This window comes from Alosa pseudoharengus, unplaced genomic scaffold, assembly GCF_046254945.1.
Source record: "Alosa pseudoharengus isolate Yale_2024_CS ecotype anadromous, Long Island Sound unplaced genomic scaffold, YU_APseudo_1.1 YU_APseudo_1.1_scf_22, whole genome shotgun sequence".
NCBI classification, from domain to species: domain Eukaryota; kingdom Metazoa; phylum Chordata; class Actinopteri; order Clupeiformes; family Clupeidae; genus Alosa; species Alosa pseudoharengus.
The window spans coordinates 29,851,913-29,873,937 of record NW_027468680.1 but is presented as its reverse complement, the minus strand read 5'-3'; the positions used below and the strand labels follow the sequence as shown (position 1 = coordinate 29,873,937).

Genomic DNA, 22,025 nt, shown 5'->3' with positions numbered 1-22,025 from the left:
TGGTAGTTGGAGTTTCCTTAGTTGAGTGTGCAGTGAGGGTTAGTAGTTAGCAGTAGAAGTCGTAAGCTATTGGTGGGAGTTTTGGTGATAAGCTTTTAGCAAAACCCTGTATAGATGTTTTGTTGTGATGACAGAGATATAGCACATTCCCATTGATGGTAGACGTTGTTATGAAACCAGAAGAGGTCTGCTTGTGTGTGACTAAAGCCTTAGATCCAGCAGCATCTACTGATGATGACTTACCTGGAGTCACCAGAGACATTTGATAAGGAAAGACGAAAGCAGACAACCCGCTCATATCAGCGTTTCATACGCCGCCCATCAGAGTGTTTGGCACAAGAGAACATGCATGCCTACACTGAGAGGTGCAGAGCAGAGCAGAGGGCTGCACACACACACACTTATAGAACAGGCCTCTAGGGGGAGTAGACTCACAGATGTATGCCTTAGATGGGCTAGTTACTGAGGTGGCTAATATCGACTGAGACACACACACACACAAACACACAAACAATGCACAGATACAAAGAAATACACACTGAAAGAACATGTAAAACTCACCAAGCAGACATACGCTTGTTTATCTAAGAGAACCATTGTTGGCATGCCAGATACTCTGGCTGTGATAAAGCCCCTTTATGAACCATAAGTGTTTTTGTGCTGCACAGGGGGATTGTCAGTAAACTTGGTACAAAGCTAAAGTTGTTTCCCATAACAGTTTTCTAAAGATTTTTAGATTTAACATTTATCACACATGGAGTTGATAAAGGCCTTTTGCATTTGGACTGGAGACTTGTAACAGTGGCTATCTACTGAGGAGATAACAATGGGTCCAGCTCCCACTGAGACGCATTATCAAAGTTTTGCTTTAGTGCTGCGTAGCTAGAGCTACGGCAAATAACTGTGTGATCAGTTAAGGACCAAACTTCCACTTTGCTCATTTTATCAGCAGAAGTCTATGCACTTCTAGTACACCCCTCCCCCTTGGTCGATTGTTTGTGTTATGCTTTGGTATTCTTTGTGTATGTATGTGTGTGCCGCATTTGTTTGTCTATGTCCCTGTTTCCTGTGTCTGTGTTTTTGTCCTATTTTCTGTGGGTGTTGTGTTTGGACTGGCCACATATGATTGCATGCACTGTTGCTTGTATTCTCTGCTGTGTGTGTGTGGGTGTGTGGCCTGTCCAGTGCCCTCTGTGATACTTGTACTCTGCTGAATGCAGCGTGCGTGCACATGCTACTTTGTGCTCAGCAGTGCACATAGCTTACTGTATTTCCTGTGAATTGTATTTTGGGATTGTACTGTTTTCTATGTGTTGTGTGTGTGTGTGTGCGTGTGTGTGTGTGTGTGTGTGTGTGCGTGCGTGCCCGTGTGTGTGTGTGCGTGTGTTGTAAGCATGTGTGTGTGTGCTGTGAGCGTGGAGTGTAACCCTGTCTCTGCTCCCTGTGCCCTGCCTGTGGTGGCCAGCCAGCGAGAGCCGGGTGGTAACGTGTGCAGCCGTGTGGAGGATGCCCCCGGAATGGGAATCAGGCAGCCATGAGTCCCCCGACGATTCATCAAACAACCCACAGACCCTGGAGCTCCTCTGTCACCTTGACAACACAGCCCACGGCAACATGGCCTGGTATGCTGCGCGCTATCGATTTAACCCTACAGCTACCTCCACTGCTGCCTGCACACTCTCTCTCTCTTTCTCTCTCTCTCTCTCACTCTCTCACTCCTCCCTTGTTTTTCTTGTACTGTTTCTCACTCTCTCTGTTGCTTTTCCTTTTCTACTGGCTCTTCTCTTCTCTCAACCTCTTGGTATCTCCGTCTGTGCATCTCCGTCAGTCTGTTCTGTCTTAGTCCATCTTCTATTTTGGTCTTGCCATTGCTCCCTCTCTTTCTCTCTCTCATCCCTTCTCTGAGTTCATTCCTATCATGGTCTCACTCCATCTCACTATCCAGCTCTCTCCTTGTCCTCTGCCCACCTCCCACAACTTCCTCCATGTCTCTCTCTCTCGCTCTCTCTCCCTCTCTCCCTCCCTCTCCCTTTCTCTATCACGCTTCCTCATTATTTCATACAGTAAGATGAAGCTTTGAAGCTTTTGTTGAGTGGCCTTGCTTGCATTTGTTTTGTGCAGGGAAAGTATTGACTGACCTACATATGGCAGGGCTTAGCCAGAGCGCACACGCCTTTTGTCTTAGCCCCACCGTGGATAATATCATGTGCATCCAGTTCACAATGGCAGAGACTGAGAGACTAAACGCTACCCCCTCTCCATCTCTCTCTCTCTTTCTCTCTCTCTCTCTCTCTCTCTCTCTCTCTTTCTCTCTCTCTGGCTCTGATTTTTCTGCCCACTGGCAGCTACCAATGTGTTCCCATTGGAAAGGAAGCGTTACTGGAGTCGGCACATTCCATTTGATGTGTGAATAAAAGAATACTAGCCCCTCCCTCCCCCTCCACTCATCCACACAGCTTTTTTTGGTCATTTTCTTTCTTGCCGAGCCGCTTTTCAATTGAAATGAAACAAAAGAGTCCAAATCTCCTCTGCCCTCGCCCTCTCTCGCTCTCTCCATACCGCCGTAAGGTCAGCAGAGTGGTGCCCTGCGCAGTGCTCGAGTTTGAGTGCCCTTATGTCCACGTGTGGGGTCAAAGTTCACAGAGGACGCCGTGGCCCCTGGGCCGGTGAGCACAGGTGTGTCACAGGTGTGTGTTGGTGCCCTGCGTTCTCACGTAACCCCCCCCCCCCCCCCCACCACTCCTCCTCCTGTTCGCTGGCACCTTGTGAGTGCCAGTGAGTCACTGGCGTCTGCTCACGGGCTCCCGCCTGGCAAGTCCGCACCTGCCCCAGCACCCGCAGGCGCCTGGCCTGGCCTAGCTGCCCCCTCCACCCCTGCTGCCCCGGTCAGACCTGGGACCTGACGGCTGCAGCGTGATGGGAGGGTGCCGAGGGCTGTGGCAGGTGTTGATTGGTTCGCTCAGGTGTCGGTGAGCGCGTGGTTCGGGGCTGGCATGCATGTGTACGTGCTAACGGCTCCCCCAGCTAAAGGGTGGCAGCTGGTCAGGGCACACCTTCCACTCCTGTCTGTCAGAGACTTCCACAGGAGGGGTGTCACCTGAGGGGGAGATGAGTGTGTGTGTGTGTGTGTGCGTGCGTGCGTGCAAGCGTGTGTGTGTGCGTGTGCGTGTGTGTGCGTCTGCCTGCACGTGTGAGAAATCAAGCAAGAGAGCCAGGGAGTGTGAGACATGGTGTGTTTGACTTCCCTTAATAATATCTTTGGTTCTAACAGCATTCTAACATTTTAATCTGTAAGATTGAAATTAAGCACTGTTTGATTTGTTTCTTGGTTATATATTGGGAGGGAGGGAGAGATTATTGGGTTACTGAGTTTATGCATGCATGCTTTTGTGTGTACACACATACAGTATGTGGCTAAGCATTTGTCTGTGTGTGTGTGTGCGCGTGTGTGTGTGTGTGTGTGAGAGAGTGTGTGAGTGAGACGTTATATGTGTATGTGAGTGTGTGTGCATGTGGATTTTAGCAGTCGATGCTTGGCAGAGAGGACCAGTGGAGTGGAGCCCTGTGGGGGAGATTGATGGGGCTGCTGCCGCTTCCCTCTCACCTCCAGAGCTGTGAAACTCTCAAGGGCAGGGGACCGAAACAAGCTCGCTGTGTGTGTGTGTGTGTGTGTGTGTGTGTGTGTGAGTGTGTGTGTGAGTGTGTGTCTGTCTGTATTTTTCAGTGTGTGTGTTTGTCTTTGTTTGAGTGCGTGTGTGTGTGTGTTTGTTCTGGGTGTCTGTGTAGGTATGTATGGGCTCTGTTTAGTTTGGCATGGGATGTTTTTTCCCCTTTATTTGTGGTTTCTTTATTCTCCCACATGTGTGTCTTTGTATGTGTGTGTGTATGCGTACATGTTTGTTTGTTTGTGTGTGTGTCTTTGTATGTGTGTGTGTGTGTGTGTGTTTGTGTGCCTGTGCCTGTGCCTGTGTGTATGTGTATGTGTTTGATGAGCATCCTGTAGCATCCTTGCTGCTGCTGTACTATTGGCTTTTTGAAGATGGATTGCCTCGCTCGTCCGCCCGCCTCCCTGATCCCTCTCCGGCAGCCCCACTCCATCTCCGTCTGCGTGCTCTGATGGAAGCACTCCTGCAGCCGCGGCCCAGCCCCCCAGCCCCCCAGCCATGGAGCCCCCCAGCCCCCCAGCCCCAAACCCACCGCTCCGTTCCCCCAACACATCTCAGCTAGCTAGCCTCGTGCTGTGATTGTCCCCTCTTTGTTGCCAATGCGAAAATCAAATGGAGGAGAATGGAGGTATAGATTCAGACTTATTTTGCAGACAGTCTCAGGTTTTAAAGCTGGTCCTTTGAAGAGACCACACAAAAGCGAGACGCCAAACAAACAAACAAAAATAAATAAATAAAAGAAACATTAAAAGACAGGGTTTTTTTGTTACCACCCCGTTGTTGTTTTCCTCTCTATTTTTTTGTGTCTTTTGTTGTTGCAGCCCCTAGGAGTGTGGCGTCTCGTTTTGGTGTGACGTGCATCAGCGAATCGATAGCGATTGAGCATTTAGCGCCAATCGGGCGTTGGCTAAGAGCCGGGAGGAATTTTAGATGATCATCAGGCGAAGAGATTTCTGACAGTCGGTGTGATTGGGCGTGGGGAGAGGGTGGAGTGTGAATGGAGGTTGGTGGGGGAGCTTTTGTCGTCTTGGTAATCACAGCGCGAGTTGCACACAGTTGGGCCTCTTAGGGAATCAGTTGGAGTCCAATGCGGAGTGCAAGCCACACATGCACACTTGTGCGCACACGTATAAATATATAGGTCAGTCAATATGCCCAGCAGAGATGGAATAATCACAGTAGGGGTCGACAGGGGCTGGGGCGGCCCACCAAAACATTTGATGCCGTGCCCATTTCTTCTGTGTGGGCGACTCTCCGCGCCTTGCCTCCATCTCTAATCCATCCAGGAGACCAGATGCACCCAGTAAACCTACCCACTCACCCACTCACCCACTCACCCACTCACCCACAACCCTCAACCCCCAACTGGGTAATGCGGCCGTGGACATTTGAATCCCCTCATCCCGGCTTCAGCGGATTTAAAAGGCTGCCGCAATAGGTGCCGGCGTGCAAAGAGCCAATCGCGTTTACAGCAACGATGGCCCGTGATGAGCAAGCGCATCCCGAACTTTCATTTTAATATGCATGGGGCCTTCAGAGAGAGCTGGAGAGAGCGAGGGGAGAGAGACCATTTTAGCCATTTCAGGACATATTTACATATTCACTTCAATCAAAGATGCAAAGCCTCTGTTCTTCAAGGTCAAATGCACATGACTTATGTTCTTTAATCCTCCCGCCCTTAACTTATGGGTCTGGCATAATAACACGGCCATAAAAGTGAGTCGCCCCCGTTCTTATAAATTAATTGATACTATTGGGAGGCCCGCACTTATAAATCTCAAAGCACTGAATAAATTGAGCTGGATTGGGGCTAATTATTTTTTATGGAATAAACGGCCGGCGAGATGAGCCAGTGACTGGCGGGGGGTTTACCGGGATGATGCACCTGACCGCTCAAGACCCCTGACTCCCAGCACCTTGGGAGGGCCTGAGAGAGAGAGAGAGAGAGAGAGAGAGAGAGAGAGAGAGAGAGAGAGGGAGGGAGGGAGGGTAAAAAAACACTCCACTGCTGCCACCAGTGCCACTCCTCTGCTCAGCGATTTATATCCCCCATAAATGCTTATTCTACCCTGGCTTCTCTCTTTTTCAATCGTGCTGCCTATCCATCTATCTCTCTTTCCCTCCCTCTCTCTCTCCCCCCCCCTCTCTCGGTATCCTCCCTCTCACCTCCTTCACAAGTAAAAGCATGCAAATGACAAGAGCCGGATGGAATCCTAAGTAGGATTTCTTCTTGCCTCCTCTCTCTCTCTCTCTCTCTGTACATCTCTCTCTCTCTCTCTCTGTTCCTCTCTCTCCTTCCACCGTCCTCATCAGCCCACTGCAGTGCAGACGGCTGCCGTTGCTGCTGCTGCTGCTGCATCTGGCACCGGGGCTGCTGGGTAATTAGGCGGCTGGCGGCTGGAGCTTGACGGCACTGGAGTCTCCGAGGAGGTAGAAGAGAGAGAGAGAGAGAGAGAGAGAGAGAGCTGCCTCACATGCTTTTGAGGACACAGAGGATATAATGCGCAAATATATAGGCTGCCAAGCTTTGGCCCATAACTCAGCCAGGCTTGATTGATGTTGAATGTCACCTGTGTGCTTAGTTAATAATCTGCCCATGTGATGGTGGCCTTGGTGAGATGGCGCTTCACTTCAACCATAAAAGGCCAGGGAAATGGAGGAGTGGGAGACTGTCAAATAACAGTCTATTTAAACAGATCAGGGACCCCCAACACCTACATAAAGCCTGAGAAAATTTTCAAAATCAAACCGAGCTATCGGTGGGATAAAGAAAGCTCCAAAAACTATGAAAAGTCAATTGGTCACCCAGAAACACAATCACTCCTGAACTCATTTCTATCGACAAACTACCCCCATGATAAAGAAGGCATTAACTTGGCCGTAAACCATCTACATAAGCTATTCCATTATGTGGCTCAAATTTCAAATTTGACCACAATTAAAAACAAACAAAAGAAAAATAAATCAGACCATTGGATTGATTCTGAATGTAAAAATCAGAGAAAAAGCTTAAGAAAAATATCCAACCAGAAACACCCGCAACCAGACAACCAAGACATACGCGCTCTGTATACTGAATGCCTCAAGAGGTACAAAAATACAGTAAGAGCAAAGAAAAATAAATATATGCAAAGTCAACTGAATGATATAGAAGAATCACTTGACTCAAACAAATTCTGGGAAAACTGGAAACATTTCAACAAAAGGCCTCATGATGATTTAGCTATCCAGAATGGTACAATATGGAGAGAGCATTTCACAAACCTATTCAATCATCCCACACTAAATTCTGACCAGCAACAAATATCTAACAGACTGGAAAACCTTGAAATTTCCATAAAAGATAATCAAAACCCATTGGATTTTCCAATAACCCAGAAAGAGCTTGTGGAAAAGCTAAACAAACTACAGCCAAGAAAAGCATGTGGTGTAGATGGCATCCTGAGCGAGATGCTAGTGCATACAGACCTCACATCTCAATTGGCTATTCTAAAGCTTTTCAACCTCATATTAAGTGTAGGATACTTCCCTGACTCCTGAAATGAAGGACTTATCACCCCCATATATAAGAAGGGTGATAAACTAGACCCAAACAATTACAGGGGTATTTGTGTTAACAGCAACCTTGGAAAAGTGTTCTGTAGCATAATTAACACAAGAATAATTGAGTACATCACAGAACACAATGTATTAAGCAAAAACCAAATTGGATTCCTCCCAAAAAATCGGACATCAGACCACATCTTCACCCTGAACCCTCATTGATAAACATAAATAAAATAAAAATATTTGCTTGCTTCGTGGACTTCCAAAAGGCATTTGACTCCATATGGCATAAAGTCCTATTATATAGACTGATTCAGAGTGGTGTGGGAGGAAAACTATACGACATAATCAAATCTATGTATCTGAGAAGCAAGTGTGCCGTCAAAATAGGATGTAACAGGACTGATTTCTTTCCCCAAAGGAGGGGAGTACGACAGGGTTGTAGTTTAAGCCCTACACTGTTTAACGTCTATATAGACGAATTGGCAATCACATTGCAGAACTCTGCAGGTTCAGGACTCATGCTGCAGAACACTGAGGTCAAGTGCTTGCTTTTCGCAGACGACTTGGTTTTGATATCACCAACAAAAGAGGGCTTGCAGCACCACATGGATGTACTAGCAAAATTTTGCCACACATGGGCCCAAAAAATTAATTCTGAAAAAACCAAGGTCTTAGTGTTTCAAAAACGTTCCAAGCTACAGGGAAACACCAACAATTTTAAAATAGGCAACAGAACAATTGACCAGACAAATAATTACACCTATCTAGGCATAACTCTGACTTCAACGGGGCATTTCGGCTTGGCTGTGAAGGAACTCAAAGAAAAAGCAAAATGCCATTAAAAGATCAATTAGATTGGAGCTACCAATTAGAATTTGGATTAAACTTTTTAAAACTGTGATCGAACCAATTGCACTATATGGCTCTGAGGTATGGGGTCTGGGACATGAATTCTCAACCTGGGATAAACACCCAACTGAAGCCCTGCATGCAGAGTTCTGCAAAAGCATCCTCCGGGTACAGAGGAAGACGCCGAACAATGCATGCAGGGCAGAATTAGGCCAATACCCCCTTATCATCAATATTCAAAAAAGAGCCCTTAAATTCTGGCAACACATTAAAATGAGCAACCCCGACTCACTCCACCATCTAGCACTTCAAAGCCAAGAGCAAAACATAGGAAGGAGCCCACTTAGCCAACTTGTCCTGAGACTCAGTGACCTCACACCATCCCACATCACTGAGGCCCGGGACAATGTTACAGTCGCAAGAACAATTAGACCCAACCAAATTACAAACAATGAAAAGGAAAATTACATCACCTATTGGAAAGAAGTAACCCAAACACAATCTAAATTACAATGTTATTTGGCCCTAAAACGTGAATACACAATAGCTACTTACCTGAGTACACTGAAAGACCCAAAACTCAGGAAAACCATGACTATGTACAGACTCAGTGAGCACAGTCTCTCCATAGAAAAAGGCAGACACAGGCAGACCTGGCTGCCCAGAGAGGAGAGGCTATGCTCACACTGCAGCTTGGGGGCTGTGGAGATCAGAGCTCCACTTCTTAACAGAATGCCCAAAATATGAGGAAATACGGACATTATTATTCAATAAATTAAATTCAACCATCCATGAATTCCAAACCTGGACAAATGAGGCTAAATTGCCTTACATCCTCTGAGAGAATGAGGATGTGGTCATTCTGGCTTCAAAATTTGTAGCAGCCTGCCACAACCTGAGGGACAGCCAGTGAGGCCACAACCACCAACAATGTTGTATATTTGTTCTTATTATTAGAATTGTTGTTTTACTTTTATGTCTTCTATGTCTACTTTTATGTCCTCTTATATGTTAATTCCACAATTCTGTTAAGCATGTATTTATTTTCTATTTTGTCCTCTTTACCTCTTATGTGTACATGTAATTGAGCTTTGGCAATAATGTTCATGCAACGTTCATGCCAGTAAAGCTTTCTTGAATTGAAAATTGAATTGAATTGAATTGACTGCTCATTGTGGTAATTTCAGTACACTAACTCATCTCTATCTGTCTCTCTCCCTCCATCACTCTCTTCTTGTCTCTTTCTGTCTCTCCCTGCCTCTTTCTCCCTCTCTCTGGTTCTCTCCTGCAGTGTGTTATGGGAGCCCATGGGCGACGGCAGTCGTGTGATCTCTCTGGCCGATAACCACGCGGTGCTGTGGGACCTTCAGGAGAGCTCCACCAAAGCCACGGTGAGACGCCAGCTGCCTCATTATCTGATAACCACAGCACAGCACAGAAGAGCACTGCACCGCACCGCACCGCGCTCTGCCTCTCCGGAGCTCCACTCCGAGGGGAACAGAGAGAGAGAGAGAGAGGGGGACAGAGAGAGAGAGAGAGAGAGAGAGAGAGAGAGAGAGAGAGAGGGAGGGCAGAGGGGGTGGGAGAGATAGAGAGAGTGGTGGGAGTAGCATTGCATAAATGCTTCAGTGAATTTGTCCCTACTTAGACAGCACTTTCCACCACCGTCTCTCTTAGTTTCTCTTTTTCATTGAAGCTGTGTTGGGTCCACGGCTTTATAACACCACACGCTTCAATGACACAGACTGCCCACTGCCTGACCATGGCCTTCAGAGCAGGTGGCCTTTACCACAGCTAGAATCGTCTAAAAGTCATATAAAAAAGCTGATGTTTTAAAGTTGGTAAATTGCTTCTTTTCCTTTTAAGTTCAAAGCCTCTCAATTAAAAAAGGTGTGTGTGTAGGTGTGTGGCAGTAGTGTGTGGATGATGGGCCGAGGTTGGTCCCTTACTTTCCTATTAGCAGTGGTCTGCAGTGTGGAGGCCACTCGTTAATAATCCCTCCGCCGTCGTTAGTAATTAATGCCGGGGAGAGGAACCCTCAGAGGGGCCGAGCGTGGCCTCGGTCTGGCAGGACGCAACCCCGTGACTTGACATTTGAGAGTGTGCTGCAGCGGACCTGTGAAAACATCAGCCTTTCACTTCTCCCCCCTGCTCTCACACATAGTCATAAACCACACACACACACACACACACACACACACACACACACACACACACACACCACACAGAGAGAGAGAGAGTGAGGTCAGGCGAGAGGGCTGTGGTCGATGCCACGCACAGACCCCTTGTGAGGTCACACTAATGTCAGCTTTGCATGCTGAACAGAGAGGGGAGGGCAGGGGGGGGGGTTATCGAGTGGCAAGGCCTACTGAGGGCACTTCACCCATTAAAAATGGAGGGAGGAGGGCGAGCGGAAAAAATAGAGAGAGCAGCCAGATTCCTCCACTGCTGATGAGAATACTAATCTCCTGCAAGCAGACCCCTCTCCCTCCCCATCCCACCTCAACATCACGGCACAGCACCCCCCTCACACACACACACACACACACACACACACACATACACACGCACACACACACACACACACACACACACATACACACACCCTCACACCCTCACATCACACCCCCTCCCTATCTCCTGCTTTCTCATTCGCACACTCACTCTCCCTGCCACTGCCTCCCTCTGCTTCTCTCTCTCTCTCTCTCTCTCTCTCTCTCTCTCTCTCTCTCTCTCTCTCTCTCTCTCTCGCTCCTCCATCCCCACATCCCACTTTGCATGTGAAATGCTGCCGTTGATGTGTTCATCTGCGCTTCAGCCCCTGCTACTGCCTGGATTAGGCTTCCCATGAAAGCAGAGCACGTTCCCAGAGAGAGAGAGAGAGAGACAGAGAGAGAGAGAAAGAAAGATAGAGGAAGAGAGGGGATGAGAGAGAATTGGATAGACATGAAGACAGACTGACAGACAGAATGCTGTGGGGAAGATAGAGAGAGTAGAGAGGGAGAAATGACAGAGGGAGAGAGGGAGTGAGATAGTGAGGAAAGGATGGACAGCCAGAGACTTGGGGAGATGTCGAGAGAGAGAGAGAGAGAGAGAGAGAGAGAGAGAGAGAGAGAGAGAGAGAGAGAGAGAGAGAGAGAGAGGATTAAAGGAAAGAGATGATGGTGATTTCTTGTCATTGCCAGCAGCCACGTGTAGATGTAGTGGGTCTCAGTGCAGGCCCAAGCAGGAGAACCTGCCCCCCTGGCAGCCTGGCCAGATCCTATCCAAACCACTGCCATCTCAAGCCGTTCATGACTGGTGACCGCCACTTTCTCTTAACGGCCACCGAAAAGCGTGGCACTCGAGTGAACGCCCACCACCGCATCGGTCCAGCACCACCTCTCAGTTTGTTTTGCGGACGCCGTTTCTGTTAGTGTTTTCACTATTTGTTATTTTCCTTTTTTTTTCCCCCGATGGCCGTCTGTTGTGAGGGCCTAGAATGGCGGAGCTCTGTGTGAAATAATGAGGCCGAGCACAGCGGGAGCGGGAGCGGCAGCGGCAGCGCGAGCCATCGGATCGATACGCCCGAGCGCAGGCTTTGTGCACTGGCCTGTCTCCAGCAGGCGCGGCTGAAACCAACACTACCACACACCAGCACCAGCACATTCAAATCATAGACTTAAGAGAACAAAATATAAAGGGGAAACGAAACAAAACAAATCCAGGTCCCTTTTCTATGGCCACAAAGGTTCCATAGGAGAGATTTCTAGATCTAGTTCTGGGTGTTTTTATATATTTATTTAGAATTATTTAAATGTATTTGTCTATTTGCAGGGGAGCTGTGGCGCACTTGGCTGTGGCGAGCGTCCGTCCCACATTCAGGTCCAAGTGCCCACGGGGTCCCAGGGTCTTTTCCCCACCCCACCTTGTGTCTCTCTCTATGGGCTAGAACTGTGCTGTCTAAATGAATGCAAGTCCCCAAATATACTTAAAACAAATTGTCTTTATCCCATGACATGTCAGGAGATGTCAGTGACCATGCCAGCACTGATGGGCAGTTAGTACCACAACCACTGTGTGTGCGTGCGTGCGTGCGTGCGTGTTTGCGTGTTTGTGTGCGTGTGCGTGTGCGTGTGCGTGTGCGTGTGCGTGGGTGTGTGTGTGTGTGTGTGTGTGTGTCTTTTGCAGTCATATTATGTGCAGCTATTATTGGCGAGAGAGGCTTGTGTCTTTGTAATTCATGTCAGTAGTGTTCCTCAAGAGCTCTGACAAATAGAGCCTGCTCATACTTTGCATCTCTTAAGCCTTTATGTTTTATACCCACATTTATAGTGAATGGCTTTTTATTCCAATGCTCTTTTCTATAGCCCGTCGTGACTATTGAATCCTCCATCGTGCTCAGTCAAGGTCACTAGAACATCACAGCACATCACAGCACTCCTCCACTGAATCCCTAAAATCCCTACATACCCCAAGTGTTGGGAGATCTCCAGTCACGTGCTCCTTTGTGCTTTGCGTCAATAGTGTACCTGACTCCCTGGCGAGAGGCTGTTTGTTCATGCAGAAGAGCCTGAGGTGGTCTCCCGTATGGTATGAGGTGCGCGCGGTGGCTGGGGGGACTCCCACACGTTTACGCTCTGCTCTTCTGTGCTGTCCTCCTGGGTTTTTCCCAGTAAGGCTAGAGGTGAACTAATGCGGATCGATCTGCACCCCCCCCCCCACACACACACACACACACACACACACACACACACACACACACACACACACACACACACACACACACACACACACCTACACACACACCTCCCACTCGTCTCCCTGCAGGTTTCCAGCAGTGCCACCCTGGAGGGGAAAGGGCAGCTGAAGTTCACCTCGGGCAAGTGGAGCCCGCACCACAACTGCACCCAGCTGGCCACGGCCAACGACACGGCCATCCGCGGCTGGGATCTGCGGAGCATGAGGTAGCGTCATGTCAGTCTGTCTGTCTGTCCATCTGTCCCTATCTGCTGTTTGTTCTCTCTCTCTCTCCCTCCCTCCCTCCCTCCTGCCTCTTTCTCTTTCTTTCCCTCTCTCTCTTTCTTTCTTTCTCTCCCTCTCTCTAGCTCTCCGTCTGTCCTGCTGATTTACTTCTGTCATAGATTGTTCTAGAAATTGTAAAATCTTTTCCCAATACTCTTGTGAATGTTTGTTTGTGAACAAAACAAATTTTCAAAGCTACCTTTGAAAACTATTTCCCAATGCAGGATGACACAAATAATAAATTCATTTGCATAATTTTTCAATAATCAGCCATTTTGACAACATTTACAACAGTATGCCTCTGTTTACAAAACAGCAAGTAGCCTATAGTTTCCGACGTCAGGAAAAATGACTTTGCCAAGAACAGTTTTCAGCAGCAATCACTGATCTCAGGTATTCAGGACGGCGTCTCTCCCAAACTCTCTTTCCTTTGAAGAGCCTCTCAGATCACTTTAGTATCTTTTTTCCACGTCACGTTCGCTGTCACTCAGAAGGGGAATGGCGGATGTGGTGTACAGCGGTCTATTGGCTAATTAGCAATAGGGATGTTACGATTACCAGTATAATGATAAACCGCAATAAAAATGTTGATGATAACAATTACCGTTTTCTTTTGAAATATCATAATCATCACGGTTGATTACCGCGGTGTTGAAACCGCGTGTTTAATTCTTCTCAGCTTCATCTGAGCCTGCTTTTTGACATACAGTAGGTACAATGAAACAAAACTGGTAGCCTACCCTACTGATTCTGATATCTAATTTATGGATTTAACTGAGATTCGGATTAGGCTACACCTGATTTTAAAAGGCGGAAAATTTTCACCGCAAAACGTGCTCTGTATCATTTAGCCACTCTGCGTCTTTTTATGTTTACGTCCACATTAAATCCATTCCGCTCACGTTATCAGGAGAACACAGTAGCCTAAAGTTTTATTTTGAATGCTTACTTTGGTCTCACTCATTGGACACAAATAACAGAAATAGCAAACTCCAAGTCATGGTTGGGTAAATTAAGCTATAAGCACATAAGCAATAATAACAATTAACAATTAAACATGAAAAAGTGAACGGGACACAAACTATTTCAGCTTGACTACTTGACTACAATTTTAAAATACCATGATAATACCGAAAACCGTGATAATTTTGGTCACTATAACCGTGAGGTTAAATTTTCATACCGTTACATCCCTAATTAGCAACCCGATGTGCCGATGTGTCGTATAATCATGACCTACCTTAAATTACCTATCCTGTGTGTGTGTGTGTGTGTGTGTGTGTGTGTGTGTGTGTGTGTGTGTGTGTGTGTGTGTGTGTGCGTGCGTGTGTGTGCGCGCGCACCTGCTTTTGCCTGTATGTATGTATGTATGTATGTATGTATGTATGTATTTGCCTGTGTGTGTGTTTGTGCACCTTTGCCTGTATGTATTTGTGTGTGTGTGTGTATGTGTGTTTGTGTGTCTGTGCATGCGTGTGTACAGTATGTGCGTTTGTGTGTCTGTGCGTGCGTGCGCGTGTGTGTGTGTGTGTGTGTTTGTGTGTTTGTGTGTCTGTGCATGTGTGTGTATGTGGGTTTGTGTGTCTGTGCGTGTGTGTGTGTGTGTGTGTGTGTGTGTGTGTGTGTGTGTGTGTGTGTGTGTGTGTGTGTGTGTGTGTGTGTGTGTGTGTGTGTGTGTGTGTGAGGTGGGGTAGCTGTGTGATGGAATAAGGCCGGCCGATGTGTGGGCTTTGCGCACAGAATAATGATCACTGCACTATTGATCCCTCTGATGAACCAGATGAGCTGCAGTGAGCCGGAGAGATTGAGAGCATGAACAGAGGGAGAGAGAAAAGGGGAGGAGGAGTGGGAGAGAGGTACAGAGGGATGCTTGGGTGAAGGAAGAGACGGTGAGAGAGGGAGGGAGGGAGGGAGAGGGGGAGATTGGAGTCGGATAGAATCAGAGAAATGGAAAGAGACAGCAGAGGGGTAGAAGCGAGCGCTAGGAGATGGAGAACGAAAGATAAAGAAAAAAAAGATGAAATGGCCAGGCCAGAGACGAGCAAAGCAGGAGCAGTGGAACAGAGAGACGAGAGTTGGGTCAAGCACAGCACAAGTAGAAATGGAGCAGGGAAAAGCAGGAGGGTGAGCAGAGAAGCATGTAGTGGCCTTGTAAGAAAATGATCAATTTTAGTTATACACAGGAAGGAACATATGTTCAATTCCTCATGGTGTTAATTGGGGACTTTTCACAGTAGCCAAACCTAGGTTCCAAATCGGTTCCAGGTATCGGTGAGGAATCGGTTCCAAACGTTCCGATCCATCGGAATCGTACACATCCACATGTTAACGATTCCACTAACGATTCCAATACAAAGCTTTGTTTTAGAAATGTTTACTTTTTTAGAAATTTTAAAGCATTCAAAATTGATATTGCACACTTGATATTCATTCTCTAAAACCACTTTAAATTAGACATTCAAAGCCAACAACTCTCAAAGGCATCCTATAAGTGTTCAGCGAATGGTATATCGCATCGATAAGCAGACTCGACAATGGCATCGATATCAATCATTTCTTAACGATGCCCATCCCTAGCCAAATCTCTCTGGTACCGGTACTCATTCCCAACAACTTGAAGCCTGGATATTATAACATTATGGAGTCCTACTACCATCAGCCATCATATGAACCTGGGTGAGGGTAATGGAAGGAATTGGATACAAACCCAGGCTAGGGAAATGGAAGAATTATTAACCCTGGTCACCTTAGGCACCTAACATCTTATGGCAAAAAGGCTTCTTCTCATAATACAGATAAATGTACATGTGATGTCCCCTAGGTGTCTGTGAGCACCTCCACTGGTTACATTTTTTAAATTTCCTCAGACAACTCCTTTAAAGCTCCTTTGAGCAACTGCTCCCCGAAAACCAAAATACAACAGAAGTGATTGAAGTGGTTAATTTGGCTGCAAAGTCTCAAACACTCATCTCCACTGGTCTTCTGTGTGCCTGCCGGCCTCTTTCTCTCACTTCTTCTACCAGTTCTGCATACTTTAGCTTTTGCTTTCAAAGGCTTCTTCAATTGCATCTTCAAATGGTATCGTTAAACTCAATGGTATGTTGACATCTTGAAATGTGCATGACCCTCAAAATAACTCATTTGTGGAGTTGGGCCAACTAGTGAATGACATCAATCAAACATCTAGCGTTTTTGACACAAAACAAATTGTGTGAAATTCTGTCTATAGGGGGCACTTCAGTTGGCATATTTTAATATCTCAACAACATCTTAAGCTAAATTGTTGAAGAAATTTAGTTGGCTACAACTAAGCCAACTACAACCAACAGTCAATCACTATCCAACAGCCAATAAATGCCTATGTGAATGGTCACTTTACATAAGCTGCATGGACCCCAATGACCAATCCAATTGGAAGCTATCACAAATTGACAAACATCAGTGGCAGACAAATTATGCACTGCTATCTTTTTGAAGAATCTGTAGCTGTGGTCAGGTTGGTGTATACAGTAGGAACCCTCTCGCACACAGAGGGATCATTTTGTACACACACGGTACATTTTGTTCAGTTTCTTTACTCTATTTGCTGTTTTTATTCGTGTGTGTGTGTGTGTGTGTGTGTGTGTGTGTGTGTGTGTGTGTGTGTGTGTGTGTGTGTGTGTGTGTGTGTGTGTGTGTGTGTGTGTGTGTGTGTGTGTGTGTGTGTGTGTGTGTGTGTGTGTGTGTGTGTGTGTGTGTGTGTGTGTGAATGTCCAATAGAAAATCCCATATGGGCACCACACACATGCACACTCACACACACGCACACTTGAACACAGGTTGTGTTTCTATGTGTGGAGGTGGGGGAGTAGGAGGGTCAGAGAATCAGGCAAGGGCAAGGGCACACGCCGAACTGTTTCTCTGTCTGGCTACCCAGTTGGCACACCAGCTGTGTGTGAGTGCCGCCTTCTCATGCTTGACTGTACCCGCAGACAGCCGGCCGGTTGGCCACGTGGCTGCTCTCACCCTCAGTACCATCGGTCAGTGGTGCCAGTCCAAACAGCACTGGCCAGGCTCCCTTAAAGTCACAGCAAGACATCATCCATGCACGAACCCAGTCAGTCCAAAACCTTACACAGTTCCTGAATGCTTTGACATCCAGTATCTCATGCTGATATCAAAATATCATGTATTATCTGGACTCTCAGAGGTTTCCTCATTTTTGTATGTTTCAGGTTCATTCCTGGAATGTTTTGTTAAATGTCAAAGGCCTGGAATGTTTTCTTTAAATGTCAAAGTCCATGACGTTTTCTTGTGTTAAAACGATTCTGTTTGAGAATTACTCCTGGGTTATCATGTCCATGTTCATCTCAGGGATTATGGTATGGGTTTGCAGTGTTTTTCCCCGAAATATACCTCTTCGTGTTCCTGCCAAAGCATCCAACTTTGATCTTATTTGTCCACAGTATATTCTCCCAGTAGAGTTGCGGTCCATCCTCTGTTCTTTGAAGCTTGGTGGAGGGAGCATCCTGGTTTGGGCCTTTGATGCCTCCAGGCCTGGATGGGTTGACATCATTGAGGAATTGATGAATTTTACAAGAGAATGCTGGGCCAGCATTATATACTGAAGTACAGTAGTGGCTCAAAGCAAAGAATATTTGCATTGTGGGAATGCCCACATTCCTTATAGTCTCAACAAACAACACTACAGGGTTCCCACGATTCATGGAATTTCTGGAATATCATGGAATTTTGGAAAGTCTATTCCAGACATGGAAAGTCAGGGAATTTTATCATTTTTGGGACAAAGTCATGGAATATCAGGGAATTGTGTTGTAGCAGTTTAAAATGTACTTGCCGAAAATAATACATTAAATTAAATATTTCCACGCAGAATTGGAGTATATCTGTTTATTCGCTTTACTGCTTGCTTGAGTTGCCCAAATTTATTTATTTAATGCCCATTTATTCATCTCCCACTCTGAAGAAGTAGAAGATTCTTGAAGGCTACGCGGCTGCTCTGAAATCATTGGTCAGTACCGGTATATGCTTCCAGTAGCAGCAACTGGAATACATGCATTTCCACGGAATTATTTTTGGAATCTGATCCCTTATCATACATGTTCATTCTTACTCGTTGCTCGACTTATCGTGACTAAATTCAAGATGGCTGCAAACGCTAAACTTTGTGAAGATACTGTCTGTATAAATCGTCTTGTAGGTAAACTACCAGTGCTTTTTCAAAGTTCTCAATGTCTTGTTTTAAATGTCAGGGCCCTCGAAGTCTACGATTGAAGTGTGGAGATACGTTGAGCCTCGTAAATGGTGTAAAACAGTGATTTATTTGCATGGCTAGGCCAATGCCCGAGGCACCCCCATTGAAAAAGCTGTGGCTAGCATCGGCTAACTAGCGCCAGATTTCGGAGTGCAGGGGACTATGGGCTATGAGACATACGTTCACACTCGGTATCATGTTTCAATAGCCTGGCGGGGCCATCCTATATCATTGAGATGTATAGTCTGGCATCGAATCATTCACCTCGCTTAATCCAAGAGCGGGCAGAGAATTGTCTTTCAAACTGCCTAGGCATGCAATAGGCCAGCGCTACGACCATATCCGTATCCGGTAGGCAAAACGGCAAACACATCCTTCTTAGAAAGGAATGACTTAAGTGCATTGTGTTGCTCAACTTTCAAAGAAAAGCACAAGTCCAACTCCTCCAAAGTTGACGCCAACGCCGATTCAAACAACCGCTCTTCGATCGCCATAGCCACCTTCCTTGTTGTTCACCGTCACAGGACTGTCGTTATCCTGTTAAGCCCGCCTTAAGACTCTCTAACGAAATAGAGCGCTGTGATTGGAGAACATCCACGGTGTTAAGCCAATAGAAATTCCTATGGTTCGATACTAGACGTACAGGCTGAGCAAATTAATTTGCCGCCGCTAGGGTGCGTCTAGATTTCTAGGCTAATGTTTCAACACATTTTAGGTCAATATCACACCGGAATTCTCCTTTAAGCAACATTTCTATTAAAACGTGAAAAAGTCCAGCTTTTATTTATTTTATCTGATTGCATTTTCTACCATTGTGATTTAGAATGTATGGTACTGCATTTTAGGCCTAACTAATGCACAAATCCAGCAAAGTCAATCCTCAAATCATCCACAATTGTTTTCAATCCCCTTTACATGCCATTACATATTTCATGCCCTCATATTTTCATCTCCCCAATCCTTGTGTGTCTTCCTGAGTTTCTATGGTCAACGGAAGGTTCTCTCCAGAGTCCTCCAGTTTAGCACATTGGCAGTGCTCCCATGTGCTTAAGAGTGGATCAGCGTGTGTGTGTGTGTGTGTGTGTGTGTGTGTGTGTGAGCACGCACAGCCATTTTCTTTAGTGTGTGTGATGCGGTGCTGGTCAGAGGCTGGCCACCCATGTCACTGGGAATGGTCTCGCACAGCAGTCACTACTCAACAGCACTACTCAAAGCAATCAGTGCAGCGAAGGCGAGTGTGTCCTTAAACACACACACACGCTGTCTCATACACACACTCATATTTGTCACGTACACATACACTCCCTCAGCCAAAATCTCTGCACGCTCTTTCAAACCAGCTGCCATAGCACACACTGTGCCATGCTTTCAGAAAAGAGAAATGAGAAGTCTGTCTGTCTGTCTGTCTGTCTGTCTCGCTGTCTGGTTGCGGTGACCACTCGGTGGAGGGGCTGTGCAGACCACGACATACCACTCATACGCCATGGCAGCCAGTTTGGACTTTTACACACAGGCTGCTGCAGAGCACTCTGTAACTTTGTGTTATTGCTGGCATGTAATCCAAAGAGACTCATTTGTTAGTAAGATGTCTAAATCTACATAAAACAGAAATCAGGGAAGATGGCGAGGTCTTTCAAGTATCACACTGATTTCCCAAACTAAGTGCCAGCGTGATGATCCCCTGCCGCGCGGAGAACAAAACCCTGCCCAGACCAAATATAGGGAGGGGAGGCGCAGACGCCCTACTGCAGGAAGCGTGTCTACGTCGTAGCAGAACCGCTTTGGATGGGTCTAGCATATTCTCCTACTCAGATGAACAATAATAATGATGGAATGTTTCATTTGTTATGTTCTGATACTGCCAAGCCCTTGTTGTTGTACAGCTTGCTATCCTCCAGGAACATTTGAATACGATTCTACTTTAATGTAGGGTTTTGTAACCGAAGTTTAGAAGAGCCCAAAAGTGAAGTGCATTACTGCATATGATTTACTGTACAATATTCAGCTTGAATAGATTTCAATAAATTTTACGCAGTTGGCAGTTTCTCTCAGTCTAAATGGGAAGTGAATATGATTGATTACAGCCATATTAGCTCTTTCTTGGCTTTGTTTTTTTAACCAAAATGGCTTCCGGTTTTAATGCCTTGTCTTTAAGTGTATGTCAGAGACGTAGTCCCTTTGACACTCTGCACACCGAGGCATTAAGTCCCTGCCTGCCATAGGCTGAGTTGAATCACCATCTGTTTTACAGAGGTAGACGAATATAGCTTTGAGGTGGAAGTGTCTGGAAATGTTCAATCAAACCTTGAACTTTCAAGGCCGTCAACAAGATTTCCCATGACCTTTTTAAACAAATATTCCCCTAGAGATAGCGCTGGGCCCATGATACTGTGAATGAAACCTTGCATTTATAGGGCACATATGTTTGTCTCTTTCCTCAACTTCACTGCCAGTAGATCCTAACTTTTATGCTTTTACTCTCAGTGAATTATCCGTGCATTATTTGACTTCCAGAGGTGCCATGTTGTGTAAATAGACTCATTTGATGAGACAGTCCTGCAGATCCCGATTGCCACTCACACACACACAGCTGCGCTCTGCGGCCCATGCTAACCTGCTCACCCTCCCAGCCTCAGCCTAATTTTGATAAGAGAAATGATTTCAGGGGGCCAGTGGTTGCCATGGAAACAGAGGCTTGTCAGTGTGTGTGATTCTCTCTCTCGCTCGCTCTCTCTCTCTCTCTCTACCCCTACACCCCACCCCACCCTGCTTCCAAGCACCCCTTCCCAGAGATCCAGTCTGTCCCCATCACACAGCGATTTATCACTCGGCCTGTTTGTGTGTGTGTGTGTGCGCGTGTGCACACGTGTGTGGGGGTGTCCTCTATGTGTGTGTGTGAGTGTGTGTGTGTGCGTGTGCGCATTTGCGGGGGTGTGTAATGACTTTTGTTGCCTGTGGGGTATGCGGTAGGTGGCTTTAGATTGGGTTTGGTCCTGTCCAGCGGCTTTAGGGGGCGGGAGAGGAGAGAGGGTGGGAGAGTGAGGGATAGAGAGAGAGAGAGAGAGGGATGGAGAGAGAGAGAGAGAAGGGCCTAATCCTCTTCACGTTGGCGAGCTCGTCACTGCCTCTGCCGGGCTTTGCCTGATCGGATCCCAATTTCAGATTTGCAAGGATGGAGGGGCTCGGAAGCGCGGCGAGACTAACCCAATTTCCTGCTCCATTTCCTCGGCCCTGCCGCACGTCCCCTCTCGCTAAGACGAGCAGGCACTAGTTTACACCTCCTCCTCACCCCCCCTCACCCCCACACCCCCCACCCTGGTCAGAGGTCGCTGTGGTTACCTCGGAGTCAGTCAAGGAAGGACGTCTCACCGTGTCCACGCTCCATCCAGTAGCCTCTGTGGCCCTGACTCGCTAGACGCAGACGATTTTTGTTTACCCGTTTGTTTTTGTTCCTGCTGCTTCAGCGAAGACAAGGCACCACGGTTAGAGCTTTCTCAACAAAAAGGCCACTTAGGATGTTCAACCCTGGACAAGGCGAGAGGGGGTGAAACACATATGCATTTTATTACAGCAAGCTTTTCATTTCTCCCTCTCTGTTGATTTGGTAATATCCACTTATTAGCGTCGTGGCGGCACAGAGATCTAGACTCTTCACACCCTTCCAGCTCCAGTCATGAGGAAATCTGTGAGGATATAGACTCTAA

At 46.7% G+C, this 22,025-nt stretch overlaps 1 protein-coding gene across 2 annotated transcripts in view; it reads left to right on the top strand.

The window, feature by feature from the left end:
• Positions 1 to 22,025, top strand: part of eipr1 (EARP complex and GARP complex interacting protein 1) — a 49,601-nt gene that overhangs the window by 21,123 nt on the left and 6,453 nt on the right. Inside the window, exons 1-3 of one of the 2 annotated variants that reach the window (XM_076299653.1) lie at positions 1,472 to 1,622; positions 9,355 to 9,454; positions 12,873 to 13,009. In XM_076299653.1, the coding sequence (XP_076155768.1) occupies positions 1,507 to 1,622; positions 9,355 to 9,454; positions 12,873 to 13,009 (353 nt within the window). In that variant the 5' untranslated portion in view covers positions 1,472 to 1,506. Of the gene's footprint in view, positions 1 to 1,471; positions 1,623 to 9,354; positions 9,455 to 12,872; positions 13,010 to 22,025 lie in introns of those variants that run through there. The other variant, XM_076299652.1, reaches the window with a different exon arrangement.